The following is a 21,484-nucleotide window of genomic DNA, read 5'->3' as shown; positions in this document are numbered from 1 at the left end:
CATCTTCTGCTTAGGAGATGGAAAGTTTGAGTCCTTCAAGTGTCCTCCGCTTCTTCAGTCCAAAAGACTTATTGCTACATTTATGAAGCCTGTCAGTTTGAATTAACAGGAGAAGCTTCTTATGCTGATCTGGGATCAGATTTTTTTTTTTTTGTCGCATTTTTGTGGGGTTTTTTTCTTTGCCTGGGCAATGATCCTCAGTCAGTGTCTAAAAAGTCTGTTTTTAAGTTTGCTGTGACAACTTGCCCCACTAGAAGGTTCAACGTGTTGCTTGAACTGTTTGGGTTTTGTGACTTTAAGATGTGTGTCTATACAGAAAATGATTATAAACCCAACCTGAGAAGTATTCACTGTAGTAAAAGTGGCAAAGTCACCTGTACAACACAGACTTTCTTAGCCCATTTCTTTTTAAAACTTAATTTGATATTTATTTGATCAAGTACTTGGTTGAGAAAGGGAACTCTACATGAAGCATTTTAATTATACAAAGCCATATTATGATGCATCTTTTATATTCCTCTGTGATCAGCATCTTTTGCAGTAGGTCGCATTGTATTGACCCGCACTAATGCAGCGCGCTCGTTCCAGTGATGATGTTGCGCGCGCTGCTGCGATGCATCAGAGTGGCTCTCCAGGGTCTCCAGCATCGATTCTCTCCACACACTCCAGTTATTCTGTATAGAGAAAAAGCATATAGCTCAGTGACCAACACAATCGGCGTAGTATTGACGAAATCGTTTAGCTGTCCCGTTTGGTCGTTCAATGACGGGAGTTAGTGGGACCGCGCGCATCGATTGTTTACCAGAATTACACTCTGCTTTACGCTTCCACGTGTTTCTAAAGCCAAATGGATGAAGTTAATAATATATCTCCCGATTGTGTCATATCACGCGCGTGTGCATGAACAACTTTGGAGTGAAAGGCGGAACGAGTGATTCATTGAAGCTGGAGCGCGACTGTCAGAAGCGCAGAAGTGATGATGATGATGATGAAGGCGCAGTTACATGAATGACCTGACCTGTGATGTTCGCCTATATAAACACCATCCAGCGAGAGAAACTCAACAAACCACTCCAGACGTGCTTCAGGACCACCAAACGTACTCAACAAGTCCACTAGACTCGCCCACTGGATTACGCTGCTATACTATAAGGGACACACAGCGAAATAATCGCACGATAATCATCAGTGCATGCGCCGGATTCGCGATGCACGGTGACTTTCTCCAAATGTAGGTGCGATTCTGCTCGTTTGGCGAGATGGAGTCGTTTGCGGTGTCGGTGAACGGTGTTTCCCACACTGAAGATCCGTTCTCCGGACCTCTCACATTCATCGCGCCCTGGAACTATAAAGTCCTGGCTGCGCTGATGTTCGTAGTGACCGTGGTTTCCCTCTGCGAGAACTTCACAGTGATGCTGGTCACATTCCGGTACACACAGCTCAGACAGCCTCTCAATTATATCATCGTCAATTTATCTCTGGCTGACTTTCTTGTGTCGCTGACTGGAGGGACTATAAGTTTTTTAACTAACTACCACGGGTATTTCTTCTTGGGTAAATGGGCTTGTGTTTTGGAGGGCTTTGCAGTCACCTTTTTTGGTAAGTGATAAGTTCACATATGAGCTTTGGTTTGGTTTCTGAGCGATTCATTTGAACATTTCCAAAACCCTCGACACGGAATTTTCTCAACACTTTCAGCTCGATCTCATGCTTCAAACATCCTGCATGAATGTCATTACTTTTGTTTGGGTTTCAGAAATCCCACATATAACAAATATGATTAAATAAAATGTCTGTTCACTTGTGTTGAGATTGTACTCACAGTAGAAGTTTACTCATGCCATGGTCTCTGTAAAAAAAAAAAAAAAAAAAAAAAAAATACAATAAAAGAATCAAAACAGTTTCGCAAGTATGCTTTGTTTCTACACTAGAATGCTGGGTTAAAAACAACGCAAGTTGGGTTGAAAATGGACAAACCCAGTGGTTGGGCTAAATGTTTGCCCAATGTACTGGGTAGTTTTATTTAACCCAACTATTGTTTAAAAATGTATTGCTTGCTTAAAATGAACCCAAAATATGTTGGAAATGAACATTTATTTATAAGTTTAATGAATAATAATTAAACATTAACATTTATCAAATTGCTTATTAATAAATGTTCAAGTTTTGATTATTATTGTTTCCTCTAGTAATTGTGTCTGATTTTTAATTTTCAACCTATTTTGGGTTCATTTTAAGCCAGCCATAAAGTAATTTTTAAACAATAGTTGGGTTAAATAAAACTGCTAACAAACATTTAACCCAACCCTCTGGGTTAAAACAACCCAATTGAGGCAAACGTTTAACCCAACCGCTGGGTTTGTCCATTTTCAACCCAACTTGGGTTGTTTTTAACCCAACATTTTTTAGTGTATAGCGCTTTATACAATATTGTTTCAAAGCAGTTTCACCGTTTAAACAGGAAAATAGTGATCTATGATGCAAAATGATATCAAAGAGGGGCATTTTTAAAAAATACATTTTGATTTTAAAATGACTTTTTGCACAAACATCATGATGTTCTCCTCAGTCAACCTCAGAACCTGAGGGATGATATAATGAAATATAATAATAAAACTAATAGTATAGCCTATATTAAAAGAATAATCCAGATGAACATCTATTCTCACATCTGTTTAAGAACTGCAGGTGTCAGTATTTGCCATTCATTTCTTCTTAGACCTGCATTATCATTCATTAGGGCTACATGATGTGTTTTAATATTCACAATCACACAGCAATGACTTTCTACAGTTTGTTGTGTAAATGGTTTAGTGACACATGGAGGTTGAAAGGTCTCATCTAAATTTTAGAACTTCCTTGTAGGATGTTGTTTGAACATCATGCTGGAAATGGATATCCTGAAGTTTTATAAATGTCCTGATTTGATAACGTCAATCTGCAGTGCTAAAGAGTCTCTTGTTTAAGAGATGATAAATAGTTCAGTAACATTAATGTCAGACTAAAAAACTCATTGTGATATTGCAGTGAGCTCATGTGTGTTACAGTAACGCATCGAGAAGTCAGTGTCCTGATTTCATATCGATTTCACAGTGATGCTTTAGTCATGTTATTAGTGGCTATTCATTAATGGTCAGTTATGTAACATCTGGTCAATCACACTTTATTTTATTGCGAGTTATTATATAGCACAAAGCAGATTTAATGTTCTTGTCAAGAGTCATAATCATGAATTGACACTTTTCATTATTTTATTTTGTCTCAGATCTTGAGATAACGAGTTCAATTTTTTTGTGGACTTAAAATATTAATATAAAATATATCAAAATAAATGACCCAACACAAATATATAAATGAAAATATATTATAAATGAAAGAAAAGGACATTCTCTGGTTGTCAGACTATCTTTACAAGGCGATCAACTCAGTGAATGAGAATTTACCTGTTTAAATTTTAATGCAAGTGTCCAATTTGAGTCATAAAAGTTGCATGTCTTCTTCAGAAATGTTTTGAACTAAGCATCACTGTCAAGTCAGCTTTATTTCTATAGTGCTTCATACAACACAGATTGTTTCAAAGCAGCTTCACAGAGATAAACTGCTCACTGTAAAAAAAATATTTTCATGATTTGTCACAACATTTTTTTCTTCTGTCAAATCAACTTAGATAATTACCCAGGTGAAAAAAAGTACATTTCAATAATGTACTTAAAGTGCTCTATTTTCGTGCACTAATTTTGTACTTAATATACTAAAAATTCTTCTTAAGTACTTCTTATAAGATCATCTAAGTGTGCTATTTTGAGACACCATGAAATATGAACTAAAATGTGCTTTTAATATACTATCTCTGTATTTAGATACTACTTACAGTACATTTGAACCCATAGTGTACTACAAGTGGAAACTAAATATTTTTTAAATACAGAGATATATTAAAAGCACATTTAAGTTCATATTTCATGGTGTCTCAAAATAGCACAGTTGAGTACACTTAGATGCTCTTAAGATTATCTTAAGAAGTACTTAAGAAGAATTTTTAGTATATTAAGTACAAAATTAGTGCACGAAAATAAAGCACTTTAAGTACATTATTGAAATGTACTTTTTTTCACCTGGGTAATGTGGTTCAGATAACATAATATCTTGTGTTTCCGTTGATTAAACCAATCGCCTTCATTGTATTAACTCAAATTTTTAATTTCACAGAACTCAAACTTTTAAAGCAACCAGGTAACTTACTTTTTTAAGTTAAGCCAATAATTCTTTTTTTTACAGTGAGGAAAGTAACAGTGTTGCAAAATCCATAAATTCTAAAACAACTTGAATTTCGTCTGCTCTACATAAAACAGTAATGTCATTATTCGGATCAATTCTGTTCAATGTTAATTCAGTTTAGCTGAATAACTGTACAAAGTTCATCAGTTCTAAAATATTCAATTTCAGTCAATAAAGCTGCTCTACAGAAGACAATTCAGTTCAATGTTGATTCGGTTTAATTCAATAAGAGTGTCAATGTTGCATCAATTATGAAACTGCAAACCCTTATGAAAGTTCATCTCAGACATTACTCATATTTCATGAAGGTTTTCTCAGTCTCTGTTACGGAGGGATGTTCTCTGTTCTCGTGTTCATCAGTCTGACTGAATCTCCAGGTATCGTGGCTCTCTGGTCTCTGGCCGTCCTGGCGTTCGAGCGCTTCTTCGTGATCTGTCGGCCCCTGGGGAACATCCGTCTGCGAGGCAAACACGCGGCTCTGGGTCTGCTGTTTGTTTGGACCTTCTCCTTCATCTGGACCATCCCGCCAGTCCTGGGCTGGAGCAGCTACACCGTCAGCAAGATCGGCACCACCTGTGAACCCAACTGGTGAGGAATTAAACCGTCATTTATCACACTGCGGGACTTTTTAAATGAACTAGTGAAGGTGATTAGCGCACATAAAAACACCTAAAATGCTTTCCCTTATCGGTAACACTTTACAATAAGGTTAAGTAAACATGAACTAACAATGAAACAATCTGCAGTGTTTAGTTAACTTCAGCATTTACTAAAACCTGTGTACGATCAAAAGTTGTGTCTGTTAATATTACTTAATACACTACCATGAACTATAGTATTCTCATTAACATTAAAGATTAATAAATGCTGTAAAACACATATTGCTAATTGTTCGTGTTAGCTAATTGTTAACAAATGTGACCTTATTGTAAAGTGTAACCAATACATTTTTATCACAAATCTTGAAATAAAATGCACATGCACACATTATGCATCGACCAAGGATTTTTGTATACACGTGTTTCTAAATTGCATTTAAATTGCTTATTAATAAATGTTCACCTTTTGATTATTATTGTTGCCTCTAATTATATGTCTGATTTTTAATTTCCAACAAATTTTAGGTTCATTTTAAGCCAGCCATATAGTCAGTTTTAAACAATAGTTAAGTTAAATAAAACTGCCCAGCAGGATGATCAAACATTTAACCCAACCGCTGGGTCAAAACTACCCAATCGCTGGGTTTATGCATTTTCAACCCAACTTGGGTTGTTTTTAACCCAGCATTTTTTATCTTCATGTAAATGCAGTGTTGTGAGTGGAGGTAACATAGTTTGACATTGTTTAATAAATGTTAATTATTATTCGTTAAACTTATTAATAAATGTTAATTTCCAACCTATTTTGGGTTCATTTTAAGTAAGAAATACATTCATTTACCCAGCAGGTTGTGCAAACATTTAACCCAACCACTGGGTTTGTCCATTTTCAACTTAACTTGAGTTGTTTTTAACCCAGCATTTTTTAGAGTGTAGTGACACTTTACAATAAGCTGTAATTACTTAATGTTAATGGTAATGCATTAACTAACATTAACCAACAGCAAGTACATGGCCGCTGGTCAAGCATGAAAAACTAAAGATTTATTCAAATTCTCAATTGATTATATATTGCCTAGAAAGCATGCAAAGATTGCGCTCTTTATAATCACTAAAAAGCTGTCACTCATCTTAGTTCATTGCAATGATGTGATCTCATGAAGTTCCTTTAGAATCAGTGAATCTCTCTATAATTTACATAATGCCTAGACTTTGTTTAAATAAAAGGATTCGTGAGTGTGCAGAACTCTGCTTAAACACCTTTGATTGGCCGTTGCATTCAAGAAAACAACATATATGGCTGTGATTGGCTACATTGCTCAACACTGCAAAAAAGTTGTAAATAGAAACCTTTGACGTTCTCCAGAGCACAAACACAGATACGCACTGGATCATTTGCCAAATCGCCAGTATGCTATTAGTGAGAAACTGATCCTAGACCAGCAGTTATGAGCAGTTTTTCCCTCTAAAAGAGAAAATTACACACTAGTCTCTATTCTTTATTTTATTTATGAATAGATTTAGCTGTTTTCATGAAACTGTGGGCTGACAATAAATCATATTTAACTAATCTTAACTGTCAAATAATTTTTATCACATGTATAGTAAAATGATACAATTTGAGAGTAGGCATTGAAGTCCACTCTATTTCACCAAGGTCCGCTCACTTTAACATTTCTGGCCTCGCCACTGTTTTAAGCATTTTTCTAGTGTATGTTAGTTAAAAAAAGGCTTGTTCTTCAGCGATTATATCACTGGAGGTCAGCAGTTCGCTGTATAGTTGGTAGTTAGTAGGCGTTTGTTAGTTGCTGCATTGCACTTCTGCTCATTTCCATAAAATTAAACAACTTTTTTGCTCATATCACTTCATAAGTTCATATCACTGTCTTACTAGAGACTGGTATTTACACATGGCAAAGTTATTTCAGTCACATCATCACCGTCTATTGTGTGAATGGACCATTATGGGTCATTATTATCATTTTGTTGTGGCCAGAATTTCTTTAAAATCTTTCAAGCTTGTTTCAGAGAGGACACTTTCAATCTTCATAAGCACATCTTCTAAAATTGTTTAAAATCTTTTCATTTTCAAACCAGGGACGCCACAATGTGGGATGAGTTTAATGGATGGTGCTTGTCAAACTTTCACCCAAGAGAGCATTTCCTCCTCTTTAAAGCCTAAACAGGAGGCTAATTAACCATCTCATTTATTGTCTCTTCTCTACTAATTGGTCCTTTTATCAATGAATGCCAGCAATTTTCTGACATGCTAATTCATTTTGGCCATATACTCACCAGGATTTCTATTTGTCCATACTCCATTTTACCTTTGTCATTTCTGTCAAGACAAGTTAGTTATTGAAAAATAGGCCATGAAAAGATAAAAATCCACAGTTTTAGCATTTTTATTGTTCTGGTCAGAAATACAAATGTCATGTTACACATCAGTCTGCATGTGGCTAGTTTTGGCATGTCAAGTAAATATATTATACATTCTCATGTACAAAAGCTGTCACTGTACATATTAGTATCTGAAATGTGTTTACATACAGTAAATAGGCATACCTTAAATGTACATATTAGTACCTTTTGAAAGAGTACCTTCGCAATGACAACTTTTGTACCTTTTTTCTAAGAGTGAACATAATTAAGACTTGCACAATCATGAGAAAATGAAAATATCCCAGTTAACTGGCACATCAGGGTATCATTTCAGAAGTTTAAACACCTGGAGTGTGTTCATGTATTCATGTAGACATTGTAAATAGCAACCATGCTAGTGTTTTGTGAACGGTGGGTAAATGACCTCCAGTTATAATGTGTAACTAGCAGGTTTTGTTTGTCCCTCCTTCTGTCACTGGCTCATAATTATTTTGACCCCCTTCTTCTTTATACTCAGACTTTCTGCATTTTGCTTTGCATTAGACTCGGACTTTCATATTCACAATGGGATGTGCATTAACATAAAAAGTCACAATTAGACCTACTTAAAAAAAAAAAAAAAAAAAATTAGAACTAAAAAGTTAGACCTAAAAAAAAATCTCACAATTCAGATTTTTTTCTCTGACTTTATAACTCACAATTATGAGTTTATATCTCAAAATTCTGACTTTTTTCTTACAATTGCAAGTTTATATAATGCAATTCTGACTTTATAACTCACAATTGTGTTTATATCTCGCAATTCTACGGAAGAGGATTAGGGCCAAGCAATAATAAAAAAAAAAAAACATCTCGAGATTAAAGTTGTTAAATTTCGAGAAAAAACTAGTTACATTTCGAGAAAAAAGTTGAAATAAAAAGTTGAAAATAAACTCATTAAATTTCGAGAAAAAAGACGAGATAAAATGTTGAGAATAAAGTCATTAAATTATGAGGAAAAAGTCATTAAATTATGAGAAAAAAGTCGTTAAATTATGAGAACAAATTCGTAATTTAGCGAATTTGTTCTCGTAATTTAACAACTTTTTTCTCATAATTTAATGACTTTATTCTCAACATTTTATCTCGACTTTTTTCTCGAAATTTAATGAGTTTTTTTCTCGTAATTTAACGAGTTTATTCTCAACATTTTATCTCGACTTTTTCTCGAAATTTAACGAGTTTTTTCTCGTAATTTAACGAGTTTATTATCAACATTTTATCTCGAATCTTTCTCGAAATTTAACGAGTTTTTTCTCGTAATTTAACGAGTTTATTCTCGTAATTTAACGAGTTTATTATCAACATTTTATCTCGAATCTTTCTCGAAATTTAACGAGTTTATTCTCGTAATTTAACGAGTTTATTATCAACATTTTATCTCGAATCTTTCTCGAAATTTAACGAGTTTTTTCTCGTAATTTAACGAGTTTATCATCAACATTTTATCTCGACTTTTTCTCGAAATTTAACGAGTTTTTTCTCGTAATTTAACGAGTTTATTCTCGTAATTTAACGAGTTTATTATCAACATTTTATCTCGAATCTTTCTCGAAATTTAACGAGTTTTTTCTCGTAATTTAACGAGTTTATTATCAACATTTTATCTCAAATTTTTTCTCGAAATGTAACAAGTTTTTTCTCGAAATTTAACAACTTTAATCTCGAGATGGTTTTATTTTTTTATTATTGCTTGGCCCTAATCCTCTTCCGTATACAATTCAGAGAAAAAATTCAGAATTCGAGTTATAAATTCAGAATTGCATGATAAAAAAGTCAGAATTGTAACTTTATACTTTGCAATTCTTTATATCATACAATGCTGACTTTTTAATTTGCAATTGCAATTTTTTTTGAGAAAAAAGTCAGAATTGTGAGATGCAAACTCGCAATTGCGAGAAAAAAAGTCAGAATTGTGAGATAAAAAGTCGCAATTACCTTTTATTTATTTATTTAGTGGTGGAAACAAGCTTCCATAGTTATTTATGTCCAACAAACGTGCAGGAATTACTTACTGTGAGGAGTTAGTTTAAATCACCATCATGTAATTCAGACTTTATAACTATTAATTGCTTTTCTTGCAACTGTCAAAATTCTGAGAAAAAGTCTAAATTGTGAGAAACTCACAAATGTGAGAAAAAGTTTATATCTCACAATTATTTTTTTCTCAAAATTGCAATTCATACTTTATAACTTGCAATTGAGACAAAAGTCAGAGACAAAACTCTCAGTTCTGACTTTTTCTCGCAATTGTGAGATAAAAAGTCGCAACAGTTGCATTTTTATATTTGTATTCCATGGCGGAAACAAGCTTCCATAAATAATACTTCAAATCATGAAACCAAGACAACTCAGAACATCAAGTGACCATTTGCAACAGCTTGGCATTGGGGCGAAAACTTTTGCACGTTCAAACACTAGAATACATATATGTATATACAAAATATACAAAAATGAAGGATAGAAAAGAAAGCTTTCTCTTAATCAGACCTTTGATTTACTCACTGATTTTGTCCCGCTGCAGGTATTCGGGAAACTTCCACGACCACACCTTCATCATTACTTTCTTCACCACCTGCTTCATTCTTCCATTGGGAGTGATCGTCGTCTGTTACTGCAAACTGATCAGGAAGCTGAGAAAGGTCAGTCGCTCCACAACATCTGGAGCTCAGCGGCTCATTAGACGCCCAGATGTGTGAGTCACTGAATCCTAATGATCCCAGTGTGCTTTCTTACTGTCATTACAGCAGACTGATCACTGACACAGTGTTGATACTACATACTATTTACAGAACATTCAGAACACAGCAGAACAGGGAATGTTCTCAGAACGCTTTGACAAGGTTCTCTCAAAGTTACAAACAAACGTTAACATTAATAGAACGTTCATTCAAGTCTTAATAATGTTCTCAAAATGTTAGAACAAAAACATTATTTATACATCAGTCATTGAGTGTTTTTTTCTGTAATGTTTGACGTTCATCTAACATTTTTTATGTTACTACTTGTTTCAGAATGTTCCGAGAACATTCAAAAGTAACGTTCCCATAATGTTTGAAGAATGATGAATGGAATGTTCCCATAATTTCATATAACCAAACATTCAAAAAACTGGACTTTTGAACATTCAGGGAACATTCAGAAATAATGTTTTCAAAACTTTAGCAAAACGTTCTTGTTAGCTGGGTTATTTATACACACTGCCGAATCTGTGAAAATGTGAAAAATTGTAACAAAATAAGAGAGATCATACAAAATGCATGTTATTTTTTATTTAGCACTGTCCTGAGTAAGATGTTTTACATAAAAGATTCAAAAGATTGTGAACCCTTGATTCTCAGTACTGTGTGTGGTCACCTGGATGATCCACGAGCAGTTAAACTACCCAATATTCTTCAGAAAAATCCTCCAGATCCTGCAGATTCCTTGATTTTCCAGCATCTTTTGCATATTTGAACCATTTCCAGCAGTATGATTTTGAGATCCGTCTTTTCACACTGAGGACAACTGAGGGACTCAAACACAACTATTAAAAAAGGTTCAAACATTCACTGATGCTCCAGAAGGAAACACGATGCATTAAGAGTTTATTTCCTTAAATATATATTAATACTTTGTCTGTATCGTATAAAGCGCTGTAGAAATAAAGCTGACTTGATATCTGTTACCATCATCAAACATAGCCATGATACTAATTATTTTGTCAACACACATTACATGTATCCGTGCAGGTGTCCAACTCTCACGGCAGGCTGGGTAATGCCAGGAAACCGGAGCGTCAGGTGACCCGTATGGTGGTTGTGATGATCGTGGCCTTCATGGTGGCCTGGACTCCGTACGCTGCCTTCTCCATTGTGGTTACGGCCCATCCCAGCATTCACCTGGATCCTCGACTGGCAGCCGCTCCGGCGTTCTTCTCCAAAACAGCGGCCGTCTACAACCCCATCATCTATGTGTTCATGAACAAACAGGTGATATTTACATTCATGCATTTGCTCCAAAGCAACTTTGCATTTAAGGTATACATGTTATCAGTTCATGCATTGGATGGGAATCAAACCCATGACCTCATGATTTTTAAAAGTGCTGGAGAGTTACTACTTTAGCTGAAACTCTCAGCTAAATGACACATTCAATCTCATAAATCTTGACTATTTGCTATTTAAAGGAGAATGAGTGTCGTAAATGAACCCCAGATCACCCTGAGCTTGTATCTTACGGGAATCAAACCCGCAACTTCTGATTATCAGCTCTGAGTTTTATCCACACATTTTCCAGCGGTTTGTTTTTGCAAACACAACTGAATAGGCAGTAGTCACGTGCGGTTGATCCATCTTCATCATCATATATTATTAGAACATCAGAAGAGACGAGAGTGACAGCGCTACACAAACTCACCCTTTGATTGGTGTAGTTAGTTGTCAGCTTCATCTTAAATAATAAATGGATCATCAATAAATGACAAGTAAAATGCAGCGTGAAGCGAGCGCAGGATGTTTAATCTGAATTGACTTGCCCTGAAAACACCTTCTTCTCTCTCAAAGCTCTATAAATAAATGCGTCATTTAATAAAGCAGTTCAAACGTCTAAAGAAATAAACTTGATCTTTTGATCACAAGAGAAGCTTATGAACCGAAACACAACTCTGCTTCCTTTGAAAGTCAGACGATGGGTAAAGGTGCTTAAAACATCTGACTTTAATGTTGATTTCGGTGATATTACATCAACATTAGACTTTTTGTGCATTTTCAGTATTTCTACCAGTAACTGGATTTGTTTTGTTTTGTTTTTTTTTTTAAATACAATTAATGTGTATTAATATAATTGATTTATCTGCACTAACAATGTCAGATTAGAACAAAACTAGAACCGAATTGAGCTGAATAATGACTATAAAACTTTGCAACATCAAGTCCTTTCCATCAAGTCTTTGCAAGTCCTAGAAACAAAATTCCTGAATTGCTGATTTGAATGCACCCTATGACGTCATTTCCAGCTTGAAAATTTTTCCGTCATTTTGAATTTTTCTATTTCCTCCTAGAGCGTTTATCCCAATTTGCATGAAATGTGGTATGTAGCATCTACTCAAACTCCGGGCAAAAAGTTTTTGAAACATTTTTGATGGCCTAGTCCGTTCTTGTATGGCACATCAATGAATCTGACGGTGAGCGCACCAAAATGGATTTGATGCTGTATCGTTGCAATGATTTGGTGTATTGACACCAAACTTGGTATATATCATTACAGGATTACTTGGGGGGTACATGCATAGTATGGTCACAGTGCCACCTACTGGTGCCAAGATAGGAAAGATGGTTATTTTTGCTTATAACTTTTGAATGCCTTGTCCTAAAATCATGAGGATGGTCTCCATGGATTCCTTGAGGCATGCTGAGTTGAAATAAATGTGACTTGACTTTGGCACCAGTCAAAGCATTCAATCAAGATGGATACCGTTGCATTTTGCCAAATTGTGATGCTTGTACTTAAATTTTGCTCTTAGGCATAATATTGCATGAAGATCTCAAGGCACAGCAAGAATGTTTCCCGCGTCCCAGTTACAAGTAAATAGGTTAATGTAGCTGAAAGACCTTGAAGGAATCGCCTGACAGAAATAAGCAGAAAAGTCCTTACACAAGCCAGACGTTTCCATTTAGGATTGAGGTTGCTTTCCCATACTGTGTTTGAGAAGTGCACAGGACATAGTTTATGGATTTAGAAAAATCCTAAAGCTGTCATGGTGGGATGAGACCGCTTCTCTAGAGTTGACACATTTGACTTATATCACCGAAATAAAAAATAAAGAAATACCTGCAGTGTGGATCAAACCGGCGCACCCCAAAGGAGAAGATGTTGAATTATTGAGCAGCTGTGGAGGTTATAGGACGTAAACAGTGTTTGGCAGCGCCACGTCTTTCCGTCATCCTGCTGAGCTGGAGCTGTCAGTTTAGCCGCTGGTTTCCTCCATTCAAACGGTGACTTCTGGATGCTGTCCACACTCGATATATGAATAGTGCTCCAATTCAGAAACCTGCAGAAAAATGTGCACGACAACACAACATGCATGCTTGCTCGTGATTTTTGTCACAGTGACGGTTGTCTGTTAGATAAATAACATGTCAATCATCAGATGAATCTGATTTGAGGCAGCTGCTCCGTCAGTTTGATTCAGTTCTTCAACGGGTTACAAATGAATGTAGGTGTAAAAAAGTAGGTAATAGATCTTTTTGAGAATGCAGTATTAGTAATGCACAAAAGTAATTACTAAAACACCATTGACAAAGGCACCAAAGTCTACAAATATTCTTCACTTAAAGGGGACATATCATGAAAGTCTGACCTTTTCCGTGTTTAAATGCTATAATCGGTTCCCCGATGCATCTACCAACCCAGAAAACTTGAAAAAGGACAACCCAGAAACTTTGTTTTTGTAAGCCTTTCTCTGCAAGCATGTAAAAACAAGGAGCCCAACAAATGAGCTTCCCTAGTGACGTAGGAAGGGGATCTTAATCTGCACGTTTCCATCCACAGTGCCATCATTTCGTTTTTGCAAGCGACAACGGTGTACCAGTTCTAACGACATGGCAAAAGTTGGAGCAAAGCATGCTAACTGTTCTGTCGTTGGCTGCATAGACGAGCGCTGAACACTATTTAGAGTCTCGCTAGCTTGGATAGCCTGTAAGTTGAACAGGTATGCTACGTATAGCTGGCATCCGAATGGGTTTTGCACAAAAGATGAACATGACGGCACATGCTAATGGATGAGTTGAATCAACTCCACAGCAACTACATACATTTATCCACTAACCATTCAGAAACGTCCAGTTTCATTCTAAAAGTTGCAACTTCTTCCTGAGTCTCTCCATCAGTGTCGACTCCGGTTTGAACAATGTAAGGCTGAACACTTTCGTCATTTTGGCTGCGTGAGATTCTCCAGCTTTGTTGTTGTTGAGCTGTTAAAGCTCCGCCCTCTTCTGGAAAGGGGGCCGGGAGCAGCAGCTCATTTGCATTTAAAGGGACACACACAAAAACGGTGTGTTTTAACTCACCCCCAAAAAGGGGCAAATTTGACAAATGATCTGTGGGGGATTTTGAGCTGAAACTTCAGACACATTCTGGGGACACCAGAGACTTATATTACATCTTGTGAAAAGGGGCATAATAGGTTCCCTTTAAAAAAATATTTTCGGTAACACTTTACTTGAAGGGGTGTGCATAAGACTGACATGACACCTTCATAATCTTGACATGACACGTGTCATGAATATGAAGGAGGTTTTATGCATGTTTATGACAACTGTCATTAAATGTCATTCGCTCAATTATGTCATTTTTAATGCAAAGATGACATTGTTTGAGATGTCTTTGTTACGACAACTTGACATAAACCAATACATCATAACCTGTCAGTGTCTTTGTCATGACAACGTGACATTAGCAAAACATCATAACCTGTCATAAACATGACATAGCAGATTAATTATCAAACTTAAAAAACTACTTAGCTTTATGGGTTAACATTACATTACATTATTTTGGTAACACTTCAGTATAGAGAACACATATATAAACGATTAACTATGACTTTTCCCTCAATAAACTCTTAATTTACTGCTTATTATAGTTAATTGTTAGGTTTAGGTATTGGGTAGGATTAAGAATGTAGAATATGGTCATGCAGAATAAGGCATTAATATGTGCTTTATAAGTACTAATAAACAGCCAATATTTTAGCCATATGAATGCTAATAGTAATAAGCAACTAGTTAAAAGACCCTAAAATAAAGTGTTACCATTATTTTATAACAGTGTCATTTTTTTACGAAATTTGGAATTGTCTATTATCTGACCTTCTGTTGGAGGAAACTTAAAAAAACAAAAAACAAAAACAAAAAAAAACATGAAATGAAAAATAGTCATGACGCTGTTATAAAATTATTTGTCAGAGTTTTGTCACTTAATGACATTTTAATGACAAGTTCAATTTGTACCACTGTACTTGAGCTCAAGATACATATTCATGACACTATTATAATGGCCTCATGACAGCCAATGTCAAAACCAGCGACATGACAGTTTAATGTAATGTTAACCCATAAAGCTAAATGATGTCAAGTTGTCATGACAAAGACACTGACAGGTTACGATGTGTTGGTTTATGTCAAGTTGTCATAACTCGGACATCTCAAACAATGTCATCTTTGCATTAAAAATGACATAATTGAGTGAATGACACTTAATGACAGTTGTCATAAACATTCATAAAACCTCCTTCATATTCATGACACGTGTCATGTCATGATTATGAAGGTGTCATGTCAGTCTTGCACACCCCTTCAAGTAAAATGTTACCATATTTTCTTCCTTTTGTCCTGTTCTCCAGTACAAATATATATATGGCAAGCCGTTTTGACTTTTATTCATTCTCAGGATATGAATTCTTGATATCAACAGTTGAATTTTCACTAGTTAAAATGCTAATTCTTGATATCAGGAATTACATTTCCACTAGTAAAGTTAATTTTTGATATCAACAATTGAATTTTCACTAGTTAAAATGCTAATTTGATATCAAGAATTATATTTCCACTAGTAATAACTAGAATTCTTGATATCTGTAATCGTATTTTCACTAGTGAAATGTCACCATAGGCTGCCATTCAAATTCAATTGTTGATATCAAGAATTGATTTCTTACTAGTTGAAATTCCAATTTCACATATCAGAAATACAATTCTTACTAGTAAAAATAATAATTTTTGATATCAATAATTCAGTTGTCACTAGTTGAAATGTGTTCTTGATATCAAAAATGGAATTGGTACTAGTAAAACTATTAATTTTTGATATCAAGAATTTGATTTTCACTAGTGACAATGTTAGTTTCTGATATCATGAATGTGATTGTTACTAGTAAGAAAGCCATTTTAGATATCTGAAATTATATTGATATCAGAAATACATTTTCAGATATCAAAAATGAACATTTTTACTAGTAGCAATTCAATTGTTGATATCAAGAACTGACATTTCAACTAGTGACAATTGAATTCTTGATATCAAAAATTTGCATTTTACTAGTAGCAATGTAATTATTGATATCAAAAATTACGATTTTCAGTAGTAAGAATTGTATTTCTGATATGTGAAATTGGAATTTCAACTAGTAAGAAATCAGTTCTTGATATCAATTGAATTTGAATGGCAGCCTATGGTGACATTTCACTAGTGAAAATACAATTACAGATATCAAGAATTCTTTTTACTAGTGGAAATTCAAATGTTGATGTCAAGAATTAACATTGTTACTAGTGGAAATGTAATTCCTGATATCAACAACTGAATTGTTGATATCAACAATTGAATTGTTGATATCAATAATTGAATTGTTGATATCAAGAATTCATATCCTGAGATGTGAATAAAAGTCAAAACGGCTTGCCATATATATAAACATTCTTAAATCAAGATGCATTTAATTGAGAAGTTAAGATATTAGGTCTTGTTTTCTGAGAAATATATCAACATTATGTGAGTTTATGCTTAAAATTAAAAAATATCATCCAGTGGGGTTAGAAAAATGAACTTAATTCAAACTTAATATTCTTACCCTATTAGCAGATATTTCTTACAGTTTTAAGCAAAAACTCACTTAAATTGTGATACATCTTTCTGTCATTTTGCTTCACCAAAAATATATCGTGATTTAAGAATTTTTAGATACTTTGTTGTGCTGGAAAACAAGATAAAAACACTGAAGAACATAATTTATGCGCAGTATAATTTTTTTATTGAATTGAATGATAAAATTCAGATTTTGAAACTACAGCCAGGATGGTTAAAAACTGTGGTGAAGCTTCATTCTTAGAACTGAAGAGACAAACAGGTGACTTTAGGTCACAAACTAATTAGTGTCTATCGGACTCTGTAGTTTAATGACTAGGGACTAATGAAGAATGAGAAGGGCGATGTGCGCCACAGGCGATGTGGAAACAATTAATGATTACTGTGCAATTATGACCTCATCATGATTGACTAATTGTACAGCATGTTGCACACAGTTACAGCCGTCAGCTGCAAAGCGCCACGTCAACTGACACTCGATTTCACTGCTCGTTTAGTAGCCTGATTGCATTAGTAAATCCACTTAACTTCAGTCTGAGCAGTGGGACGTAACTCTCAATATTTGGTTGTTAATTTAAGGCAAGACATTACAGGGAAAACCATTGATTTTTTTTTTTTTTTAATGCACTGGTCAATTTTTCTGTTTTGCTTCCTAACATTTTCTTTATCACTAGAGGAAAGAAAATGTGAAAAATATACATATGTTTATTTTATTGTACTTTATCTGTTTGCATCTGTAGATTTCAAATATAATACATATCTTTAAAGGCTGTTTTCTCTAAATGAGGTTTTTTTTTCCATATTCTGAAGGTTTTTACTGAGGGGTTTGTTCATATATCATTCACATTGATTTATGTAAAATTCTGTTCCTAAAATATGGTGTCAATGTATTTTTTTCTGACAGTATTTTCTGATTTATGGAGTGATAAAAAGAGAAACTGAAAATCCCCTCTGTAAAAACCTTTAACTCTGTCAACTAAATCAAACAAGAATTTTGAACCTGACTTCATCCAATGTTCAGATTTATGTTCTGGAAATGCATCCAAATAACTACATATTTAACTAGATAGTGCATAATTAGATTTTTTAAACATATTAGAAAAGTTGTAATAGAAAACAATTGAGTTAATGTACTATGATTAATCAGTACAGAGACATCTATTAGTTAAATTTTTACCCTATTCACCTGTAGTGTCTTGTCTTAAAATCTTTTTGTAATTCACTTTGGAACCAAAAACACATTTCCTTGAGGACATTACTTACAACTTTAACCCAAATCTTGAGTTTTGCTGATGTTCAGTGGAGGTAAAATTCATTTCAAGTATGTTTTCTAGCTCAGATGAGAGTTAAAATGTTTAAAGTTGGCATGAATCGGAAGTTGCACTTGTCTTTTCTTCCCTATATTGTACCGTACATCCAAGTGAAATGGCTTCTGGAACGAGAACAAATGTTGATTGATTTTGTCAGTGTGGAATTGATTGGATGGTTGTGGTTTTCTATTGGTGGATCTCATGTGAGTGACAGCTTTCCCCGCCCTCGTCATCAGAGAAGAGATGTCAATGATAGTTATTCTGATTCAAGATTTCGAGACACATGAATTTGAAATGATGTGCACCGATAAATCATACATTGCAATATTCCATAAAAAAAAACAAGAATTGTCCATTTTTGTTTTCATGTTTGACTACAGTATAATCCATTCATTGTTCCTTGTGATCTCCTCAGTTCCGGAAGTGTCTGGTTCAGCTCTTGAGCTGCAGTGATGTCACCATCGTCGAGGGTAACATCAATCAGACCACCGAACGCGCTGGCATGACTAATGAGAGCAACACAGGGGAGATGTCCGCCATCGCCGCACGGATCCCCGTGGCTGGAACCGTCCCACCTAAAACAGAGGAGCATCCCAATGAACGGAGCTCGTTCGTCAAAATTCCCATTCCTGAGAACAAAGTATGTCCGATGTGATTGCAAACACACTCGAGACGTGTGCCGACTCTATCCTCTGCCGCTCGTGTACTCTGGCTGAATGAATTTACTTTTTCTGAATGTTGGCGTCTAAACTTTTAGTCTAAATGGCCTTCACCCAGCATTACATTTTGCAGCTTGTGCATGACAGAGAGACACTGATGAAGGTACAGAAAAACACTGAAACAGTGTTGGGGAAGAAGCTATAAAACTATGAACTACCTTCTCAAAACAGTAGTTCACTACACTGCAAAAAAAAAAAAAAAAAGGAAAAATTATTTCCTTGTTTTAAGTGTAAATTCACTTAATTTTGATACATTTTTCAGAAAACAAGACTTTTAGAGTTTATTTTTTAAATAAGAATGTTTATTTGTACAGGAATGAAAATGATTTTTTTGCAGTGCGCAACAAAAGCTACTAACAAAAAGTACCAGACTACTTTGAGGCATAAATTTTAAAATATTATTTTCATTTATTTTTTGCTTAATTTAGCAACAGTTGCACAGATTATAGATTGATTTGCAATACAATTATTTTATACAACTAATACAGTAACACTTTATCGAGGCCTTTATGTATATTGCATTCATAGTGTGCGTTGTAATGCATTATATATTTTCGTAAATAATTGTAAGTTAAAATGCATTATATTTGCAATTTACTTCCATCTGAAATCTTTTGTTTGTCATGTGTTTCAATGCATTATATTTTGTAATGTGTAACAATGAATGGATAAGTATTATAACTGTGGTTACAATTATTAATAAGATCATACAATTCATTATAAGGTGCATTACAAGGACTAATGAATGCATTATATGTAAAGGCTTCAAGAAAAGTGTTACCACTAATACTGTCCTAAAACTGTCCATACTGTGGCCATATCATGGTACTACAAAAGAACTTTAATATATGCCATGGTACTAATTTCTAATCATATACCATGATATGTACATGGTAAGAATGCATCAGTAGAATGGCATTAACGCAATACGTTTAAATAAACCGTGTCTAAAATACTGTTAATTTTTAGTACTTTCTTGCTAGTGTAATTTATACAAGTGATCTGAAACAGCTCAGAAATTCACTAAATAGTTTGAATGTGTTAAGTGTTTTACTGCATCTATCACTGCATGTTAGGGGTGTGACGAGATCTCGTGGCACGAGATCTCGCGAGACTAAACTGTGACGAGATTTCTCGTCGAGGCGAAAAGTAGTCTCGTGATGTTGCCATGACAGAGTGTTAGGATGATTAGGAAAGAATATGCCACCGCTACGTTTACATTATGCCTCCACTGTCGTTTTGCTTTGTATTTAAATAAAAAAAAAAAAAGACATTTAATTCAGTTGGATAACGGTCGCCGCCGCTCCATATTTACAGAGTTACGCGCGACCGTTGAAAGTGAAAGTAAACGCGCGCGCGCATTCAAACGTGATTTCAATACCCCGCATTTGAAAGCGGCTCCCTGATGAATGCAAATATCTCTCAATATGAAACCTATTTTAGGCTGGGCAGTGTAGTTGTAACCATCTCTTAGCTCTGTATCAAAGAGAAAGTTGGTCTTATTTGCACTTTGAATATTGAGAGAGTGCGATTATGGTTGCACTTATTGTAAAGTGTTACCATAAAAATGAATAACAGTTTTCTCTTCTTATTATTTACTAGTACAAACAATAAGGTTTCATTTGTTAACATTAGTTAATGCACTGTGAACTATCATGAACTAACAATGAATGACTATTTTTATCAACTAACAAACAAAGATTAATAAATACTGTAGCAAATATATTGCTCATTATTAGTTGATGTTGGTTAATACATTAATGTTAATAAATGAGACCTTATTGTAAAGTGTTACCATTTTTATTTATACTGTTTTTATTTCTGTGATCAGTTTGTGGAGAGGAGTTCAGTTAGGAGGTCAAAAGCTGTAGAAGCTCATAATTCATGTACAGTAAGATCTGAAGAGAAGCCAGTCAGTTGAGTTTGTGGCAAAACCTTTTACAGTACTTCAGTATTGTTGTCTTTTACTGCATATGATAATTCAGTCTCAGAAAGTAGAACTGAAATGACATTCATTACAAAATGATTAGTTAAAACATTTCAAATGCACCTGCAGAATATTTTTTCTAGTCATGTATTTCGCCATCTTGTCTGGTCTCGTGAACTCAATCTCGAGTCTTGCTCGTCTCGTGAGATACTGGTCTCGTCACACCCCTACTGCATGTACAATACAGCGTGCTGCTTTTAGTTAAGTTAGTCTCTCCCCAACACTGCATACATGACTCGTGAATGTTGAGCATCTGTTACTGGACTTTCAGTCTACTAAACTGCAACATTTGCACAGATACTTAAGAAATCTGATTTCTGTCAGATCAGACTCAATACAAACCAATCAAGTGTTTCACTGCAAAAAAATGATGTTTTTCCTCAGTGTTTCTGTCTTGTTTTCCAGCACAAATATCTAAACATTCTTAAATCAAGATACATTTACAGGAGAAGCAAAACTTAATAAAACTTAATAGACTTAATAAAAGATATTAAGTCTTGTTCAATGAAAAATATATCAATTAAGTGACTTCATACTTAAAACAAG

General features: G+C 34.7%; 1 protein-coding gene across 1 annotated transcript; it reads left to right on the top strand.

Moving 5' to 3' along the window:
- The first annotated feature begins 366 nt into the window (after window positions 1-366).
- On the top strand, window positions 367-20,095 carry valopa (vertebrate ancient long opsin a). The gene is made up of 5 exons (XM_048204032.1): window positions 367-1,599; window positions 4,656-4,866; window positions 9,823-9,940; window positions 11,030-11,269; window positions 18,648-20,095. The coding sequence occupies exons 1-5, from the start codon at window positions 1,260-1,262 to the stop codon at window positions 18,885-18,887; spliced, it is 1,149 nt and encodes a 382-aa protein (XP_048059989.1). The 5' UTR covers window positions 367-1,259; the 3' UTR covers window positions 18,888-20,095.
- Window positions 20,096-21,484: the final 1,389 nt, after the last annotated feature.

This window comes from Megalobrama amblycephala, linkage group LG10 (genome assembly GCF_018812025.1).
Source record: "Megalobrama amblycephala isolate DHTTF-2021 linkage group LG10, ASM1881202v1, whole genome shotgun sequence".
Classification (NCBI taxonomy): Eukaryota; Metazoa; Chordata; class Actinopteri; order Cypriniformes; family Xenocyprididae; genus Megalobrama; species Megalobrama amblycephala.
Note: the sequence above shows the minus strand (reverse complement) of the source record. Positions and strands in the feature narration are given on the sequence as shown.